This window comes from Chanos chanos, chromosome 3 (assembly GCF_902362185.1).
Source record: "Chanos chanos chromosome 3, fChaCha1.1, whole genome shotgun sequence".
NCBI lineage: Eukaryota > Metazoa > Chordata > Actinopteri > Gonorynchiformes > Chanidae > Chanos > Chanos chanos.
In genome coordinates this window covers 35,652,095-35,670,763 of record NC_044497.1, presented here as the reverse complement: position 1 = coordinate 35,670,763, position 18,669 = coordinate 35,652,095, and the positions used below count along the sequence as shown (strand labels likewise).

The 18,669-nt window shown below is 39.7% G+C and overlaps 1 protein-coding gene across 1 annotated transcript; it reads left to right on the top strand.

The window, feature by feature from the left end:
* The first annotated feature begins 9 nt into the window (after positions 1 to 9).
* On the top strand, positions 10 to 2,712 carry ppdpfb (pancreatic progenitor cell differentiation and proliferation factor b). The gene is made up of 5 exons (XM_030767436.1): positions 10 to 158; positions 837 to 927; positions 1,192 to 1,269; positions 1,897 to 1,996; positions 2,294 to 2,712. The coding sequence occupies exons 2-5, from the start codon at positions 873 to 875 to the stop codon at positions 2,400 to 2,402; spliced, it is 342 nt and encodes a 113-aa protein (XP_030623296.1). The 5' UTR covers positions 10 to 158; positions 837 to 872; the 3' UTR covers positions 2,403 to 2,712.
* The last annotated feature ends 15,957 nt before the right edge of the window (positions 2,713 to 18,669 follow it).

Sequence of the window (18,669 nt, the reverse complement as noted above, 5' to 3'; positions counted from 1 at the left end):
TAATAACAGTACTGCAGAATCACTCTTGGACGTGGAGGGTATTAGCCACCCAAATCTTTTCAAATGGGCCCCGTCGCCTAGCGTATACTCCCCAAAAGCCTCGCCGACTTAGTTGTAAAGGGTGCTAAATAACATCAGCACGAACGGATTTTAAAAAGGTGAGTTTTACTTATCGATTTCTCATTACTGCTTAAAGCTGTTATGAAGAGGGCTACAAAATGGCCATTGTTGTCAGCATGAGATGGTCACGTTCTAGATCAGAAAATATCAATATTCACTTTTTCTTATAATTGTTTTTCACACGATTTCACTTCATTCTGAATGGTGAGCTACACTGGAAAATTTATTTCACGCATATCGTCATACTTTGACTAGGACCTCTACTGTAACAAAATGTTCCACTCTTGTTGACAGTCGGTTTGTGTAGCTTTCTTCTGTTATTAGCAAGATGGTATGTCAGCAACCTCGGGGACATTTGAACGAAAGTGAATTTATTCATGCAGCATTATGCTTGACGTCTTATGTGGGTATTTGTATGAATAAGAAGATGCATCGTCAACGACATGTTGATCATGCTAAGTGTTTTTAATTCAAGATACGGACAACAAAACCGTAGCAGGGTTAAAGATGTTTGTTTTAAAAAAAAATGTCGCTACACGCTTTTAACATCTCAGATTTACTATAATCTGAACCAAGCGTTCATACCAAGTGAGAGTGCTGTGTAGACTCGTGGTCTGTCTTTTTGTTTGGGACCCTTTAGTTTGTACGACATGACAGTTGAATAATCGGTGGAACTCTGCCTTTGTTTATCTGAATGGCTGCCTGTATTTTCCTAGGGTTTCCATCTAAGGTACGTCTGTGAAGATCGGAAAATGGCAGCAATCCCAGCCAGCGGATCCCTCGTTGCTACGCACGACTACTACCGAAGTGAGTACCCGACTGACGTTTCCGATGGCCCCAAAAAACAAAGATGTGCCTTTAGACTCGGTCATAATTGTCCTCCAGCCCGCCCCTGATAACTGAATATCCATGTGAATTTGGTGTGAAGAAGAACAGAGTGGATAACATCCAAAAGGATCATACCAGAGTCTCAAATGAAGAAAAGAGTATATTAGACATAATGAAAGACTGTGGCAAGCGAATGTCATGGGGCTTTTTCTCTTATCGTTTTTGTTTACCTGCTCATTTTAGGGCGCATTGGATCTACATCCAGCAGCAGTTCGTGTAGCAGTTCGGAGTACAGTGGAGAGGTCATTCCACACCATCCAGGTAAAGACACATACACGCACACAGCTATAAGGTACAGAGGTCATTCTATACCATTTGTTAAAAAAAAGTGCTTTCACATGTGCATGTGGAGAGAGCTGAGGATGCTGGTCCCATTTTTCACTTTCACCCGTTTTTCTTTTTAAACAAGTATCATCAGTGATAAGGACGCTGTATTCACTCTATACTGGGGATACAGTTTATGCTTTAACTGGGTGTAGAAGATATACTTTATGACTAAATTTAATCAGAGACCGCACCTATTGGGTTGTGGATCTAGTGTAATACATGGGCAAGTCTAGAGTTGCAACAGTCCTAGAAATGAATTGAAAAATCCTTGGCATTCGATTTCAAGAGGAAGTGACTTATAATGGTTTTGCTGTGGGTTACGCGAGTGAAACAGTGATTCATATGCTTATCATTATGGTCAGATGATTCAACATAAAACATACTTACAACGTGGTTCTCTTGTTTTGGTATACTCTCTTGTTTTTAACAAACTGCTTTGGGGCACTCTCTAAATCCAAATCACACAAGCACACTTTGACATTTCTCAAGGATGAGTGGTTGAACCACAGGAGCTCGTGATTGTTCTAGGTGACTAAACTTTCTTTTTTTTTCCCCATACAGGGCTGCCCAAGCAGGACTCGGGCCACTGGTGGTCCAGTTTCTTCTTTGGGAAACACAACCAGCCTGGGATGACCACTCTGGCAGAAGAGGCCCAGCAGAAGTGGGTGTTTGTTATTATTGCCATTTGACCAACACACCAACATGGTGTAACTTCAGTACTGCTACACACAAAGGGTTAACGTAGTGTTTTGTTTTTTTTTTTTGTTTTTTTTTACACATCTACGAAGTAACAAAGAAAGAAAGTTTTGGCAGTTTTGTACCATGTTCCACTGCTATAAAAAATTACATCAGTTCACCACAAACAGCAGTTAGGCTGTGATAGGGTCTGGTTATTAGACAGTTACATTTGCTCTCTACAGTATGTGATTTTGACCTGTGACTATGGACATGTCTGCAGGTCGGGGATGATGAGCGTGAGCTGTGTTGCCCGGGAGATGGTGATGCGGCAGGCAAGCGAGAGCAGCGATGCTGGGAAGGCTGAGGCGGGGAGCCCGCCCCCTTCCTGAGGGCGGGGGGTCATACGCTAGGGGATGAACGTGGCCCATTTTTTTGTTTTTATTTTGTTTTGTTTTGTTTGTCTGTTTTTTTGTTTTCCTCATTGGTAGAACAGGCTGCTGCATGTAGTAATTATTATTTTTTTTTTTGTTATTCATTTTATATATATATATATTAAATAAAACTTAAAATACAAAAAAATGTTTTGTACGTTTTTACACATCTGTAACACTGGTGGATTTAAATATGTTTTTTGTTACTACTTTTAAGTGTGTCACCCTGTGTTGACAGAGAAAAATAAAATAGATTTATGCAGCCTAATGCATGAATTCTGATTTTTTTCTCTTTTTCTCTACCTCACTGAACATTGCTTGTTATATAGACATCATGGTCAAACCCCAGCTACCCATACCTGCATAACAAAGTCATCAGTCCAAAGAGGCCTTTTTATTAGTGAGCAAATATTCAAAGTCAAGCATCCATAAAATTTAATGACATCAGTCTTAAACACCTACTGTTTGCTGATGCACTAATTTTATACACACATCATGAAATGGCCTAAATGAGAGTATTGGTCTGAATGTGTAAACATGCCACTAAAAATAGGAAAGTTACATCTCCTAAATTACTCCTTATCCCTGCTTGCTAAAGCTAAATAGATATGACAGATAATCTCTCCTACAATGGCTTTTTGGTAGATTATTTTTATTGGACTGGTGTATGTGTTTATTTTGGTATAGCATTTCGGCTATGCTCCAGGTGTACAGTCAGTGTGATTTCTGCAGGAGAGATACAGAGAACACTGTGTCCTTCCAATGTCTATTACTTCCATGTAGAAAAGCTGTTACATAACTAGCGTGTTAGTGCAGCCCAAGTAACAGATTACATACAGAATCCCATTGTCGTACATTCAACGTGACATTAAAGACCTAAATATCTGAAATAATTCTCGGAAGACTGGACCCTACCCCGGGGCTTGCTTTTTAGGCTCTTGCTTTACTATTTATTCCAAAACTGGCATGAAAGACAAATGTTTATATCAGTATAGAATTATGCTTTCAAATACAGTCTCACATTTTAGCCTTTTTTAAAAAGTGTACTTTTTGAAAACCTATTTAACAAATGTTTTGCTTTTCGTTATTGTAGACGACAGGCCACTGCGATTAGAAAATCACAATTTAAAAGCATCATCGCAAGGGTCAGCCAAGGAGGAGAACGAAGAACTTGAAACGATTTGAGAGAATGTAACACAAAAGCCCTTTTTATTAAAAACAAATGCATTTAAAGCTCAGTCACCTCTCTGGGCTAGACAAATGGTCTGTCTGATGGATGTCCATTTTCACAGTGAATTTTGCTCCTGCAACATGTACATTCATCCACAAGTTACATCAAAGTGCTAATAAAGGTACAAATGGAAGGGACCTGGTTGGCTTTATGTGTCCATTTTGAATGGATGACATATTCAGAAATTGCTCCAGGCATTTTAAATAGGTCATTTTAAATCCAGCAGTATTTTTTTGGACTGAGATCAGTAAAAAAAAAAAAAACAATTCATCAGAAGGCACTGTATTAAAATGTGTTATGCAAAGGTAACACATTGACAGCTGTTCAGTCCATAGAGCGAGCACAATTTTCAACTGTGCCAAGTTGACAGTGAGAGCCTTTGTGTGTAATAAAAGGACTGATGTGGCATTGTACATTTCCCTGCTTTCTCTCTCTCTCTCTCTCTCTCTCTCTCTCTCTCTCGCTCTCTTCATCTGTGTGTGCAGTTTTTCCAGGTCAGTTAGTGCAGGCAGAGAAGGATAGATGGAGGGATGAAAGAATGTATGGACGGACAGGGGAAAAAAACTCATTGTAGTTTGCTGACTGTTTTCTCAGCCTTTCTCTCTCATTTCATGCACAGCAGCAGGTTCCTGTTGGGGGTGGGGGTGGGTGGGGGTGTTAGAAAGAGCCTGCCAACTGGTTGAAAGCCAAGGGAAAGAAAGCAAAAGGCAACCACCTCTGCTGACTGTGAGACAGGCAGAGAAGGGCTGTTTTGATAGTGTGGATGGTTAACCTATAGTTAAAGGCAGTTGTTGAGTCTTTAGTCAAGATCCAAGCAACTTCCCGTGGCATCTTTTATTCAGTTAATAGCCTTCCATGGATCCAAAAAAGCTAAAGAGAAATCAAAGCATGCTTAGTTTTTGGTCAGATATTGTTTCACGGGGAGGAGATTAATGAGCTGATACCTCTTTTGCCCACACTGGTAGATGGCCAACACAGAGTCTAATTCATTCTGATAATTTAAAAATCTCTTCCGATCAATGTGCATATAAAGCGAGGACAGTCTCTCTAAAGGTTACAGGGGGGTGAATGAGTATTCCTGGGATCACAAATGAATAATTGAATAATTTAAAAAGTGTGTATGTCCTGCTTCATGTCCTTGTACTTGTACCCAAAAAGAAGGGGAGCAGTGGAATCCATGGAGAGTTAGAGGGAGAAAGTGTTCTCCCGCTGTCTGGAGTTTTGACCATGGGCATTCAAGCCAGTTGCTGATGGGCTATTTACTTCACAGTGCGATTAGCAGAATTTGGCCTTTTGGAGGGTGTTGAGCTGAATGAGGGACATCTCAGAACAACACTTATTGACCATCCGGTGGTTATCTGACCCAGAACATCTGGAGAAAGGACAGAGTCACAGTGTCAGCACACTTTTATACCAAGTTCCATATCCATTTCTGGCTGAAATATAAGCAACAAAGGACCCTTAGCGACCAAACACCATAATCACAAAAATGCTTCGATATTTTTCCATATTTTTCATAACACCCCTGTGTCTTCGAGGCTACAGTATGATTCTCCCATATGTCAGAAGGAGAATGCTACCACTGGACCACACTGTTTTATTTTCCAGTGATTAATGTTAGGATTGGGTTTGGGTGTGCTTTTCTGAAATAGCTTGCTCGCTCAGTTTCAAGCAGCACAGATGTAACTATACATATCATTCATGGTATGAATCAAGGGCATTAATCTTAAGACACAAAATGCCTTTATTTGAATTGGCTTTATTTGAATTTGAATTGAATGGGCTAATCGGCTCTTTTCTTGTACTGTACCTTGGTGTGGGGACGTAGTCACCCAGACAGTCACTTGCCTTTGTTTAGGTGGCTGTAATGTTTCAGAGAGCTCATAGAGAGTTGGCTTCATATCTGCAGCAGGACTAATGCCTAGGCACAAAACCAAGAACAAATCACATTATATGCTGCCTAAAAGCTTCAGAGGAACATTCCGGCAAACACGTGGTCTATATCTCTGTGAAACTATCATAATAAAGCAAATTCACCGCACAGAAAACCTCTTAGGCATGCTTTTTAAGAGCGGGACATAAAAATGTTCACGTGACAACTGTACTTCACACGCTTTTTTTTTTTAATACTGACACAAACTAAGCAGAAATAAGTAGAAATTATGAATCAGAGTCAATGGATTTAAAGTATGATCAGCCATTTTATGTGAGTAACTTACAGCCCACCTATATGTAAATAATACTAATGGCAACGGTGTTATTATTATTATAACACTATTAACAGTGAACATATGTTTTTTTTATATATAAAAGAAGCCTGTTCCCTGCTTTCTGCTAAATTCTCAGGGGGAAAAAAAACAGAAGTGTAAACTAGAATAAATGTCTCTCAGAGAACACGCTGTTCTTCTCTTTTTGGGCTGAGTCCAGTCATGTAAACGTGTAACTTTAGGGAAACTCTACCATGCACAGAACACGTGTTGCGCTGCTGGGACAAAGCTAGTTTAATACAGCGTGGATGACAGCCATTGATAAAAATAGAAGTGCACTCACTCCGGTAGAACTGATTCCGGGCAAGCAAACAAGCGGGGGAGTTAACAGTGGTCATGGCCAGTTCTGTGAAGTGAGGGATAACTCTGAATGACTGGAAAGAGATGTCCTTTTGGATTCTGTGATGACAGAAAAGAGAGGGGTTAAAGTCAAAAATGTGGGGGTCGAAACCTGTAAATTGTTTGTTTAACATTTCTCCAACATCCCAGAACCAAAATCGTTCAACATTAGCTTGTTTGTACGGATCTCAAAGTGCAAGCTAAAAGTGTTTTATTTACATTTGCCTCACATATTTGTGTAAGGACATTTCTTAATCCATGTCTATTCTAAAGATTTATATTCTTTGAGCTGTTATCTCCTTATAAAAAGCTATTAAAGAAATACCATTATTATTATTGTGGTTTTCATCACAGATATCATAAAGAAAAAGAGGAATTTTATTTTATCATACTTATTATGACAACTAATTACACAGAAAAATAATTCAGTCAATTTAACTTTTATATATTTATACTAGAATACAGTTTATTCAGTTAGAGTTTAATTGAAATTAATATAATTATATATCATTTTAATGCTGTAATTAATTTATTTAACTGAATTTTTATGGATATATTCTTGTAAATCTCACAGGTGATTTTTGTTTTGCCATGGTTTCTTTGTATAATTTCCTCTTACTCCTGATATTTTGACAGTTTGGGTTTAATCATCTCATCTGAGATATATAAGAGACTTCACTTCCAAGTAAATGAGCTACAACCTACTCATATCCACTGAGGATTCTGGGAATAAACAGGGCAAGGTTACTGTGTGTAGAAACCCACTTCACTCTAAAAAAAGCTGTAGATTTTTTTTCTCTAGATAAATTTGTCTCTTCTTATCATTGGTGTGTCAAAGGGCTTTAAAAACAACTTTTCGTTGTTCTGTCCTGTGTTGCCCAGACAGCAAACAAGGATAAGTCACACTGTTGATTTAAAGTGCAACGCTGCTGTGAGCACAACAGAAAAACATTTATTGTGAAATGTTATGAAAGAAGCCATATCTCAATCACTGTTTCCTCTGCGTTTCACTAGAAAGTGACATCATTATAAAGTCAATTTTCTACAACACTGCAGTGTCTGAGAGAAAAAAGTCAATGAGAGGCATTTTACAATTTTTGAAACAATATTTCCAGATTATTAACATTCTATAAACAGTAATAAAATCACTCAGGATGCATAGTGGTAAAGAGTAGTTGTTTCTATATGATCCACAGGGTGAGATTACATATGACGTATTTTATACATAAAGCACTACATAAGTAATTATATTTTTTTAATATAATTGGAGTACCCATGCCTTAATGAACAGGACATAACTGTCAATCTCTCTGTTATTGCATCTGTCACCCTCCACTGTAACCCAGTCACATCAGCACCATAACGGCAATAGTGTCATTTTGGTTTAAGCCAATGACGAAAGGTGTCTAGGTTTATGGATTTCACCTCCTCAACTCAACCAGCCCCCGTTATTATGAATTACTCATTCCTCTCCTGTTCTTCATTGAATAACATTATATTGCACAACCAACACACGTTATTCAATGTTTTCATGATATAGGTCAAGGGCTACAAACTCTTGTTTCCCTTCTCCCCAAACTCTTAATATAATGAAGGCTTACACACAAGACCATAACAGATGAGAAACATGTTTAAGCTGGTCAACTATTTGTGGTCATAATTTGGCACACTTACATTTCTGTGGGTGCAGTTCAAATACATAAACAGTACTGGAAGTACAAACCTTTCACTGTTGTTATGTGCAGATTAACCATTATGTCTCACGTTATTTATCACACAGTCTTAGTCACACACAACTGTGACTCAAAACTGGTACTTAACGTCCTTGAGTACACAAAAGAAGTACTTGACCTACTTCTCTTAGGTGTGGCTTTTAACTTCTGCAAAACTGTTCCCCTACCATTCTCTATATAAACCATGAATGGAGAGACAGTACCTACTGACAGACATAGTTAGACAAACTCACTGCCCTGTTACATAAACAGTGTTTTCAGTAAGCAGCAGGCAGTCACTGGAACAGTTCTTACACGGTCCATTTATCGTCACCCGTGTAATGAGCAATGAAATTACCATCTATTTCAGTGTTGTCTCTGTTAATGCAAACAGCCAAAAGTCATTCAGCCTTGTTGAATTTTCCTCCGACTGCACAGTCTCTAATACAGTTGCAATGTCATTTCTGTATTGTTCTGACATTATTCCACACAAGAAATTCTAAACTACATTCTCTTAGAAGCTTAACTTCATGTAGACATGCTGATTCTCTGAGATGTCATTATAATGTGTGTCTTAAAATCCTTAAATCCTAAGTAAACCAGTGTGTAATCCTGGGTGATATAACTGTACAGGCTTTGCTCTATCAACACACTTACTAAGACAGATACAGAGAGAGAGAGAGAAAACAATGTTAAACAACCAGCTAAACCAATAGAGATGAAAAGACCTTTGTTAGGCAAGACTGTGAGAGAGAGGGACAGACAGAGATAGAGGGAGAGAGAGAGAGAGAGCAAGAGAAAGAGAGAGGGGGGGGCTGGTTCCTCCTGCTCAGAAGCACTCAGCTGATCATGGCATGTCTTGCTGTGTGCAACAGGACCACAGTGGCCAGTAACACACACCAAAATGCCTGACATGCTTTTCCCCCAAATGCCTTCACCATGTCAGAGAGCAAAAACAACACTGCACAGAGAGACACATGAGAGACGCCATGTAGACCCAACAGCAGTAGTGAACCAGTTTCAGAACCACTTTGAGAACCACTGTATGCCAGTTCATATTACATAATCACACGACATCATGCTCTAACAATAGAATTTTATCCTGCTTTTTTTTTTTTTCAAGTGTGGCAGATTTGTTGGCCGTCTAATTCACTCACAAACTACCGAGATTTATTTGCTGTCTAACTCCCTCACAAACTACCAAACTTCTGTTTATTCAGAGTTCACTAACTGACTCCAAATGAACATGAAAGCAAATGATGTATAAGTAGAACCTGAAATTTGACAAACAGCATAAGCAAACGTTTTGTCCTTGTATCACTTACCCTTGTGGTCCTCTGTTGTCTATGCAGTGAACAAGATCTTCCATCCAAAGGTATCAGCGATTCATTTGGATGGTTTGATGGACTGGTTGTAACGGTGATAAACAAGAAAGACCCATTGGAGGGGACCGTACCCACACAGAGACTCTTCTCAGACAGACTGGATCTTTATAGCAATTCCTCCCTGCTCATCTATGTCATCCAGGAACGACACAGAACAGAACTGCAAACGATTGGCCGAGAAAGTAAAACTGACACCCCTCCACCCCACCCTATCACATGCATATACACAGACACAGCCCTCCCCCTGTTTCAATTCCTTGACCTTTGGGAGAAGGAGTCCCTGAGATATGACATGAAGAGAAAGAAAGAAGGGGAAAGGGAGGCCCCTCAAGAATACACAAAGTTTTGAATCTTCTTTCTTTCTTGGTCTGTGTCTTTACTCCATTCTCCTTTTTCCCATCTGTGCTTTCACTCTCTCTCTCACTGGCTCTTCACATATACCTTACCCCACCCCACCCCACCCCACCCCCACAGTGTAAACACCCTGTACAGAGTCTTAAGAAACTGCCACTGTCTGTTACTGATAACTGAAGGGTGTCTTTCAGTTTGTATAGCATGTGAAATCACTTGACAGATTTTATGAGAGGAGTCAAAAGTTGAATCAGCAAGATATTAGAGTGTTATTTCCAGACTTTGAACCAATAAATCAGTTTATCTAAAACCTTCTGGATCCATCTCAAATAGATCTGCACAATAACAATGTGTATGTTAAGCATTTCCAAAGCTTTGTTACCTAGAGAGCCTATTTAGACAAAGCCTCCATTTACTCTTGGTCTCCTTGCAAACTACACCAAACATATTACCTCAACCTGTAGATATCTGAACAAAATCCTGAAGAAGTAAAATAAAATCTTTAAAAAATGGATGAAAAGACTGAAATTTGAGGGATTAGTCTAGGATAATTTTTTCCAAGGAGTCTAGGACCTGTTGTGGGACAACTATGTCTTACTCAGAGCAAAGCAGGAAAACCTGCTTGGCTAAGCATGTTATATGGACTCTCCTTTGTTTATGGTCCAGTGCTTAGAGTGTAACTGTCATGCCATACAGAGGTGAGCTGATTCATGAGGAGAGGGCTGTCTAAGACAAGGCATGTGAATTGACTAAACTGATTACACAGCATTTGTGGTTTGCTGTGCTTGTGTTTATTGTCGTGAGAGAGAGCAAAAGAAAGAGAGAGGGTGAGAGAGAGAGAGAGAGAGAGAGAGAGAGTCAAGGGATGGGCATCAGAGTGTATTTTCAGTAGTTTCTGTGCTATATCCTGGGACTATTTGAGAGGTGTGACTGAGATTTTAGTTATGCGTGAACTTGAACTTAACAAGTGGCAATACCAAGGCTACATGTGAAATTCTGAATCAGTGGTTAAACAATGCTCTGATCCAGTTACCATTTCCATGGTATAACCAGAACCAGGATCAGCTTTTCCCATCTGTTTTTGTAAAATATAACATTATCAGAAACTTAGATCAGAAGCCAGGTGCATTATATGTTTGCTCTAGAAAAAAATGTATTATTGAATAGAAATAGTAAATCTACGGCAAGTATGTGAAGTTAAGATGTACAGATCCCTTGGGATTTCAGTGGAGAGAGAACCGCTTGAGAGAAAAAGAGAAAGGGCCTTGGTAATGACACTTAATGCATGTTAACAGTATTGCATGTAATCTGCATGAGTTCTCATGGGCTTTTTTGCATGAAGTGACTGTATTTGCATGGAAATCAATTCTTTAAAAATTCTATTTGATGTGAACAATACAAGTGTACGGGTCACAACCCATGACATCACAACCAAAGTCTTGCCTCACCAGAACCAAGGTAGACAAACTTATTGCAGGTTGACAAACTTATTAAACCAACTGTCTGTTAGATGCAAAGACTTGTTACCTAGGTGACACTTTACTAAGACTGTCAGTTCCCTGTTTGGTGGGGGGGGCACCCAAAGCTTAAAGTCTTGTAGTATCCATTTTGAAAGTTTAATTAACATAATTACAGTCCAAACTACAGATATGATTAGTGCTAGTACTACTGCTAGTGCCAGTGCCTATGCTAGGTTTAAGTTAGGTTAGGATTACTGAATGTTAGACCCTTAGGCCAAAGTGCAAAACTTGTTAATTAACTCATCACTGATCACTGTCAGTCTTGGCAGCTTATGTCTGACAGGAACCTGGCTAAAACCAGAGAACTTTCTAGTCTTGAATGAATCTTCTCTCTCCAGATATTGCTAGAAACATAACCCTTGCATAAACTGTGGGAGTGCTGTTTCTACCATTTATGAATCCAGTCTTAGCATTACGTCGAAGTCTGATTGCAAGTATGAGTCATTTGAAATGCTTGTTCTCAATGTTGCTGCCTTGGCTGCAAATAAGGTACCCTCTCAGCCTGTTACTCCAGTAACTATTTACAGGCCCCCAGCACCATATACTGAATTCTCACAGAATTTTGCAGCCAGCGGTTGTTGGAGATTTCAGCATTCATATGGATGATGAAAGTGACTCTCCGAAAATAGCCTTTGCATCTCTTCTTTCCCCAGTTAAGGTTGGTCAGAATGCACTACAATTCACACATTTCTACGGTCCTGCTCTAAATTTGATTTAATGTCATGTTATTTGTGTGCATTGGTTGTGTTGGCATTTGTGTGTGTTGACTGTAAATATTGTATTGGTCACACTATTACCTCATCCGCAACAGTTGACTTTACTGATAAGCTCCCTGACTGTTTATCTCATAACAGAGGTATCTTAAAGAGATGACTAAATACCTAAGTCTTACCTTACAGGATTTCCTAGTTTTGGTCACACTCCTTAGGAAGAAAAGAGGTAGGGAGACAAAGAAGTTTGCAGCCTGGCATACTAGCCAGACCCCAGCTCTTTAACAGAAATCATGAACGCTTGAACAGAAGTGTCCGGGGACTGAATTGCAGGTACTTCATATCGTTTGGAAAGAAAGTCTCTTAGGACAAGCATTCTCAACCTTTTTCGACATGCGCCCCCTACTTTGTCTAGCTTTTCGACATGTGCCCCTCCCCTTCCTATCTCATTGTACTTGCCAGGTTGCGGGGGAGGGAGGGGTGGGGGGGGCACCTGTCAAGGGGAGCGCAACATTAGGAGCTCTTAGTGCAGATAAGCTATCATATCTGTCTATTATGATTAAAAACAATAAGAGTAACCCTGGATTCTTATTCGACACAGTCTGGAAACTAACCAGGAATCAGGGAACAGCTTTCTCCTTCGGGATTTAGCAACAATGACAATGAATTTTTGGGGAACATAGAAAAGATAAGAGATATATTCTTAGCTCTTCTGCATGACATCAAGACTCTGCCTGTGATAGCTATAACACCTAGAGAAGAATTTGTGTCATTCCACTTGTTCTACTAGAATTTAGCGCACTCATCACATCTTCTAAGTCATCAATGTGTATCCTTAATCCCTTGTAGGAAAACCTATAGGTCTCTTTGGCTTTGCACTCAGATGAAGTCATCTTGGGTGAAGATATGGGAGCATCATTCAAGTTGATGGCCACAATCAGAATTGTTTAGTAACCAAGAAGGAGTTGTCCTGCTTGAGTATTTTCCTTGACCTCTGAGCAGTTCTGTCAGAATCCCAGCTGGATTGTGGGAAGTGAGGAATGGACATCATATTATCAGAGCAGAGCTGTTCGAGAATGCCAAAATGGGCAAAAAAAGGCTCTTTGATTTGCAGATCACTCCTCAGATTGTTGTGTTAGCCATGTGTGAAGGTAATCAAATTTGCTGTAGTTTCTGCTGGGAAGTTGGCCTGTGTTCATCCACACCTGTGACATAGGTCTCTTCTTCCTCTTCCAGGTCTGAGCAATCCCAGTAGGCCAGCAGATGTCTGGACAGGGTGTCAGCTTTGAGGAGAACTACAAGAAGCGCTTTCACTAAAACTGAAAGGAACAGTGATGGAAACAATGCACACACGCAGTGACAACTTACATGGCCAAAGAAATGGTGTCATTCCACACAGTGGAAAAAGTTTCATTTAAAGCCATGAATCAAAACAGCCATTCTGGACTTGTATAATACAGTTCAACCAAACGCAAAAATGCAGCTGTCAAGACCAGACACCTCTTCCCTAACCACAGATATATGATATTGAACATGACAGTACACATGTCTATTTCATCACATCCAAGTGGAAACCACAGTCTGAATTTCTCCAGGCAATTTTTTTGTCGATAATCAAATAGCTGGTAATATTGCTGATACGCTTTGTGAAGCACTCTGTGAATGACAACTGGATGAGAATAAACTCTGTCAGCCATAACCATGAACAATTGTGCTAACATCGCAGCCGCCATCAAGGCCCTGCACTGGCCATGGATAAACTGCTTTGGCCACAACCTCAACTTGGCTGGACGGAAAGCAAACAACAGAAGATGCCCTGGAACTTTGCCATGCCATCATCATGGCCTTCTCCCACAGTTGGCATCGGAAGAGAGAACTGAATGAGAAGCAGGTGGCATTGAGACTTTCCAAGTATGCTCCAATAACAGTTACTACGTCAGTTTATTCCTGGTATAGAAAAACAGCCCAATAGCCCAATAGTCTACAATGATGTGTCTCTGATGCAAATTAAACTTGGTGCTTTACTGCTTTAGCCTACTAGTTATTACTGCTTTGTTTTAGATCATTGTTTTCATGTAGGCATTTTTAGACCAAATGTGTGTCTTTATCAACAGGACTGTGTGACTTGCCGGGGCTCCAAACAGGAAATGATACATCAGATTCTTGAGCAGACACTGGCCATTCAACGCGTCCTACCTGATGACAGACGAAGCAGTATCTCTTTAATGCAACAAGACGCAGATGTCCTACAGGCTAACAATATGGCACCAAGACCAGTTAGTACATTTACTGATATATTATCCAGAAAAAAACCTGCGTCACCAGATCCTCTATCCTCCCCAGACCTCAGCTGTGCAGAGAAGATCTATGGGCCGCGTGAAGAATGAAGACGTCCCACTAGCCTGCTTCTCTGTGAATCAAAACCTGCTTTCCATTAATGTCTAGAATGCTTCAAAAGTACTTTGGCACTTGTGCCATCAGAGCGGCTGTTCGGCACAGATGGGAATGATGTCAGCCCAGTGTGCAACCTGCTCAAGCCAAATAAAGTAAACCAGTTTGTTTTTCTGACAGGAAACCTTGAATATCTGAATATTAGTATCTTTATGCCATTTTTGTTATCAGATAATTAAACAAAGCTTAATTTATATGCTGCTAATAGACAAACTTTTCATTTAATAGATTTGAGCTCATGTTACCCTGACACGTAGCACATAGCCTACATTGTTTATTAAGCTATTTGTTGTTAACTTAATATGCCCTTTTTTCATTTGTGATGGTAGATGTTCATCTAAGAATACAGAAAATATAGGCTTAGTATTCTTACATTGTTTTTATCCAAGCATATAATCGTTACACCTGATAGCCTGTTTTCACTCGAGTTTATTCAGTATTTTATGTACATTGTGGTATAGCACAGCTAGCTCACCCTTTTATATATATATTTTACTTCAGTGTGGATCCTGCTACCGCCCTTTCTCTGGGTAATGGGCAACACCAGTGCATCCTAAAGAGTAGACTCAGATATCTCCTCAAATCAAAGAGCTGTTCCTGAGTCCTGAGGAAAAGGAACCAAACATGTTCACTCTTCATCAGTTTTCAGTCCCGTTTCACTGACTGCCCTGCATCCTATGAAGTTGTCCTCCAGAATCCTTTTAACCACATACATATCCATCTGGTGTGTCTTATTATCATGTGGGCCTTTGTTTCCAGTTGGTCCTCTAGAACACTGTAACATGCCTTGTAGACTGCTCAACATGACGTTTGTTTTGTTAAGAAGTGAACTGTTTATCGGGTTTTGTAGCTTGCCTCAGAAATCACAGTGGCATCAGCTCTGGAATCTATAAATAGAATCTTAAAATGAAGAACTCCACTTTCTATTAATATGTTTACTTTCCGTCATGGTACGGATCCACTTTCAGTCTGGACTGATCATAGGAACATCTCCACCCTGGCGTCTGCATGTGCTCTCATTGCATTTCGGTTTTGGTATGGAAAACCACTGCAAAATATCAGACTTTTGCATATCTTTCACATTCTACAATCTTGGGTGGATAGTGCTGTCTAGTTAAGATTAAGATAGACACCTAGTGCATTTTGTTCAGTTACTCTTTTTATCTCTGAACTGTGGCTCTCTGTCTGTTGGCAGAGTAACCTTTTCCACATTTCCCCTGATACAGGCTCGCCTCCAGGGGACATCTGGCTAGGCTAGCCCCCCCCCCCCCCAATATCATTCCAAGCCCAGTGATCCTCCAGTAGTCAGCCCCATCGGTTGGTTTTATATATGATCTGCACATCACGCAATCACGCAAATAAGGTTAGTACATCTGACTCTACTTTTCTAAAGACAAATATTTAAGAGCAGATTTTTAATCAGGTTTTTTTTTTAGCCCTCTGGATTTCTCCAGAATGCTCAGAGATATCAATTTGAAGTGTCCATGATAAACGAAGCCAGTGGCCTGATCTGGACAGGAGCAGCACGGCCCTGAGGCGTGACTTCCCTGTTATGGGTCACGTAACCCTGGGTAACCCAAGAAGCCCCCATTCCTCTTGTGGGTCACTTTGACTGAAAAATTACACACACCTTCCAATCAAAGCAACCCCCCACCACTGGGATTATGCAACCACAAGTTATGAAAGCCAATTCTCCAATTCACTCTAAACTCTCTCGCACACACTCTCACACTCACTTTCGCACACACACACACACACACACACACACACACACACACACACACACACACACACACACACACACACACACACACAGAAGCTTCCAGAAGACTGTCTAAACTCTTAGCTCACACAAAGTTTCAGTCTCAAACACAGACTTTATACACAGAAATTGCAATAGGCTTAAAATATATAGCTGTACAATGATGGTCGATGAAGCCACACAAGGAGACTAGAGAAACATAATGCAGCCTGCAAGTATGACAATGAACCTTCTTTTGCTTCCATAACAGGAGAGATACTCACATAAGTATCCACACACATTGATGAAACACGTCCTCACACTGCTTTGGTCTAAACTTTGGCCCATTAATGGGGTGACTGAGTGCAAGTGCATATATTTGGCCCGGCCTCCTTTGAGTGTTTATATTTGCTTAAAGCAACATGACCCCCAGTCACACATTTGACTACTCCACCTGAGCAGGATTCATTCTCTCTCTCTCTCTCTCTCTCTCTCTCTCTCGCTCTTACTCACTCACAGATTCTGCATCTTTCTGTCTAAACCTCCCACTCTCTTTTCTCTCCCTGTGACCATTTCTATCACTCCTGAACTAATCAGAAAAAAAGAAAGTAATATACAAATAGAGAGAGAGAGAGACAGAGAGAGAGAGAGAGAGGGAGAGTAGGGATCAGTGCAGGTCAGCTAACACTGACTAGCAGAGTTCTCTTGCAATGCTGACCCATTTTCTAAAATTAGTTATGCAGATCATCCTTGAAGCACTTGGAATTTTCTCACACTTTCCTACAGGAACAATGAAACTTCACAGAACTCCAGGGAGTATGGAAACTTGTTACTTAAGTGCGACTCTTTGCCAAATGAAGATATCTTACATGGATTCTTAGTATTACCACATACGTACTTTTGACAGATTCTAGATATTATAGGCCTGCTCGACAGATTTCACATCACAAAGAGAGTGATGAACTGATTATTGTTGGTAATTGTTTCTTATGTCATTCATTTAAACTTGTCCATGTAACAAAGAAACCCAAAGCTAGTTCTACTGAGTCTGCTACAGATCTGATTATTAGTTGTGTAAGTGTGTAAGTTAGCTGTTGAGCATAGGCATAAAGTGGTCACAGATACCTGAAACAGTATCGGAATTACATTACAATGTTAAGTAGGGCACAGAGGATCTTTCACACAAGCTCCACGTGAAGGAGAGAAATGCAGGGTATTCCCATTTTTATCTGTGGGAAAGTGTCAGCACTCCTTTCGTCTAGCCATCTAGCATGAATCTATCTCCACTAACCGTCTCCGTTTACATAGAGTCACACACAGACTGCATGGACACAGCATGATGCATCAGAAATGGCTCAGCATCATCAATGACACAAAGTATCCACTGCCCTCTAGTGGAGGCCAAGAAGATCCACGATTTTTGAAAACTGATATTAACAGCCCTGCCATTGTTTGCTGTAAGTAGAGACAGGGACACAAGATTTCTCAGTCCATCAACCGCCGGTCAAGAGGAAATCTTTATTTTTATACTGACTGAAAGTGACTTTTAAGAAAAATAAAAATGTATTTATTTTTAGTTTTGATGTTAATCCTTGAATGGTTAATTGATGTTAACTATTCAAGTGTTAACCAGACCAAGTCCACTGACTGATCTGAATATCCATTCAGTTGGTTAAACCTCATAATGATTATGAACCATGGACAGACTAGGTCTGTAAAAACAACTAGGTACACATACCCAGGCCCTGAGGCCTGCATGTGTACACTAGATTAGCATACCCCGACGGTGTTAATTCTTAAAAATGACAAACAGAGAAAATAATACCTTTTCTATTTATGTCTATTTATACATAACCAGGTGCTTATACTTAAGACTAATTATTATCTATTACTATTCTCTTTCCTTTTTTTTTTTTTTGGTTTCACTGAATGTCATTTCTGCAATGGACTGGCAACCTGTCTAGGGTATTTCCCCACCATTCACCCAGTGAATGCTGGGATAGGCTCCAGCACCCCCCACAACCCTAATTAGGATAAACGGCTTAGATAATGAGTGAGAGAGAGTGAGTGGAAGTCATTTCAATCTAGTGTGTGCATGTCCTAAGAAATAAAGACATGTTTAAATGATCATTTATAAATATTTAAAAATATAGACATATTTCTGATGTAATCTGATTCAGTTCTATACAATGCACACCCTTTCTCCATCAAAAGTTTCAAGAGAGCTTGTCCTCTTTTGATAATGATCACAACATTTAAAGAGCATCAAATGCACTCATTCAGCAGCTACTAGTAAAGCAGTATAATGTCCAGTTGTCTCCTGTTGTATAAGGACTATATTGCACTGTAAAGTAAGGGAAAAAGAAAACAAAAAACAAAAACTTTTGCAGTCAAAACAGAATATTTCACAAAATATTAAGCAGTCAGACCGCAAACAAAAAAAGGTATTGGAATTAAAACATGATTTACACAGGAAAAACTATAATTACTAAATAATTTCTTGTCAAAATTGAAGAAA

Coding starts and splice junctions, on each gene's coding strand:
- ppdpfb (XM_030767436.1), top strand. CDS start 873: ATGGCAGCAATCCCAGCCAGCGGATCCCTCGTTGCTACGCACGACTAC. Junction 1,270..1,896: donor GGTCATTCCACACCATCCAG/GTAAAGACACAT, acceptor TTCCCCATACAG/GGCTGCCCAAGCAGGACTCG. Junction 1,997..2,293: donor GCAGAAGAGGCCCAGCAGAA/GTGGGTGTTTGT, acceptor ACATGTCTGCAG/GTCGGGGATGATGAGCGTGA.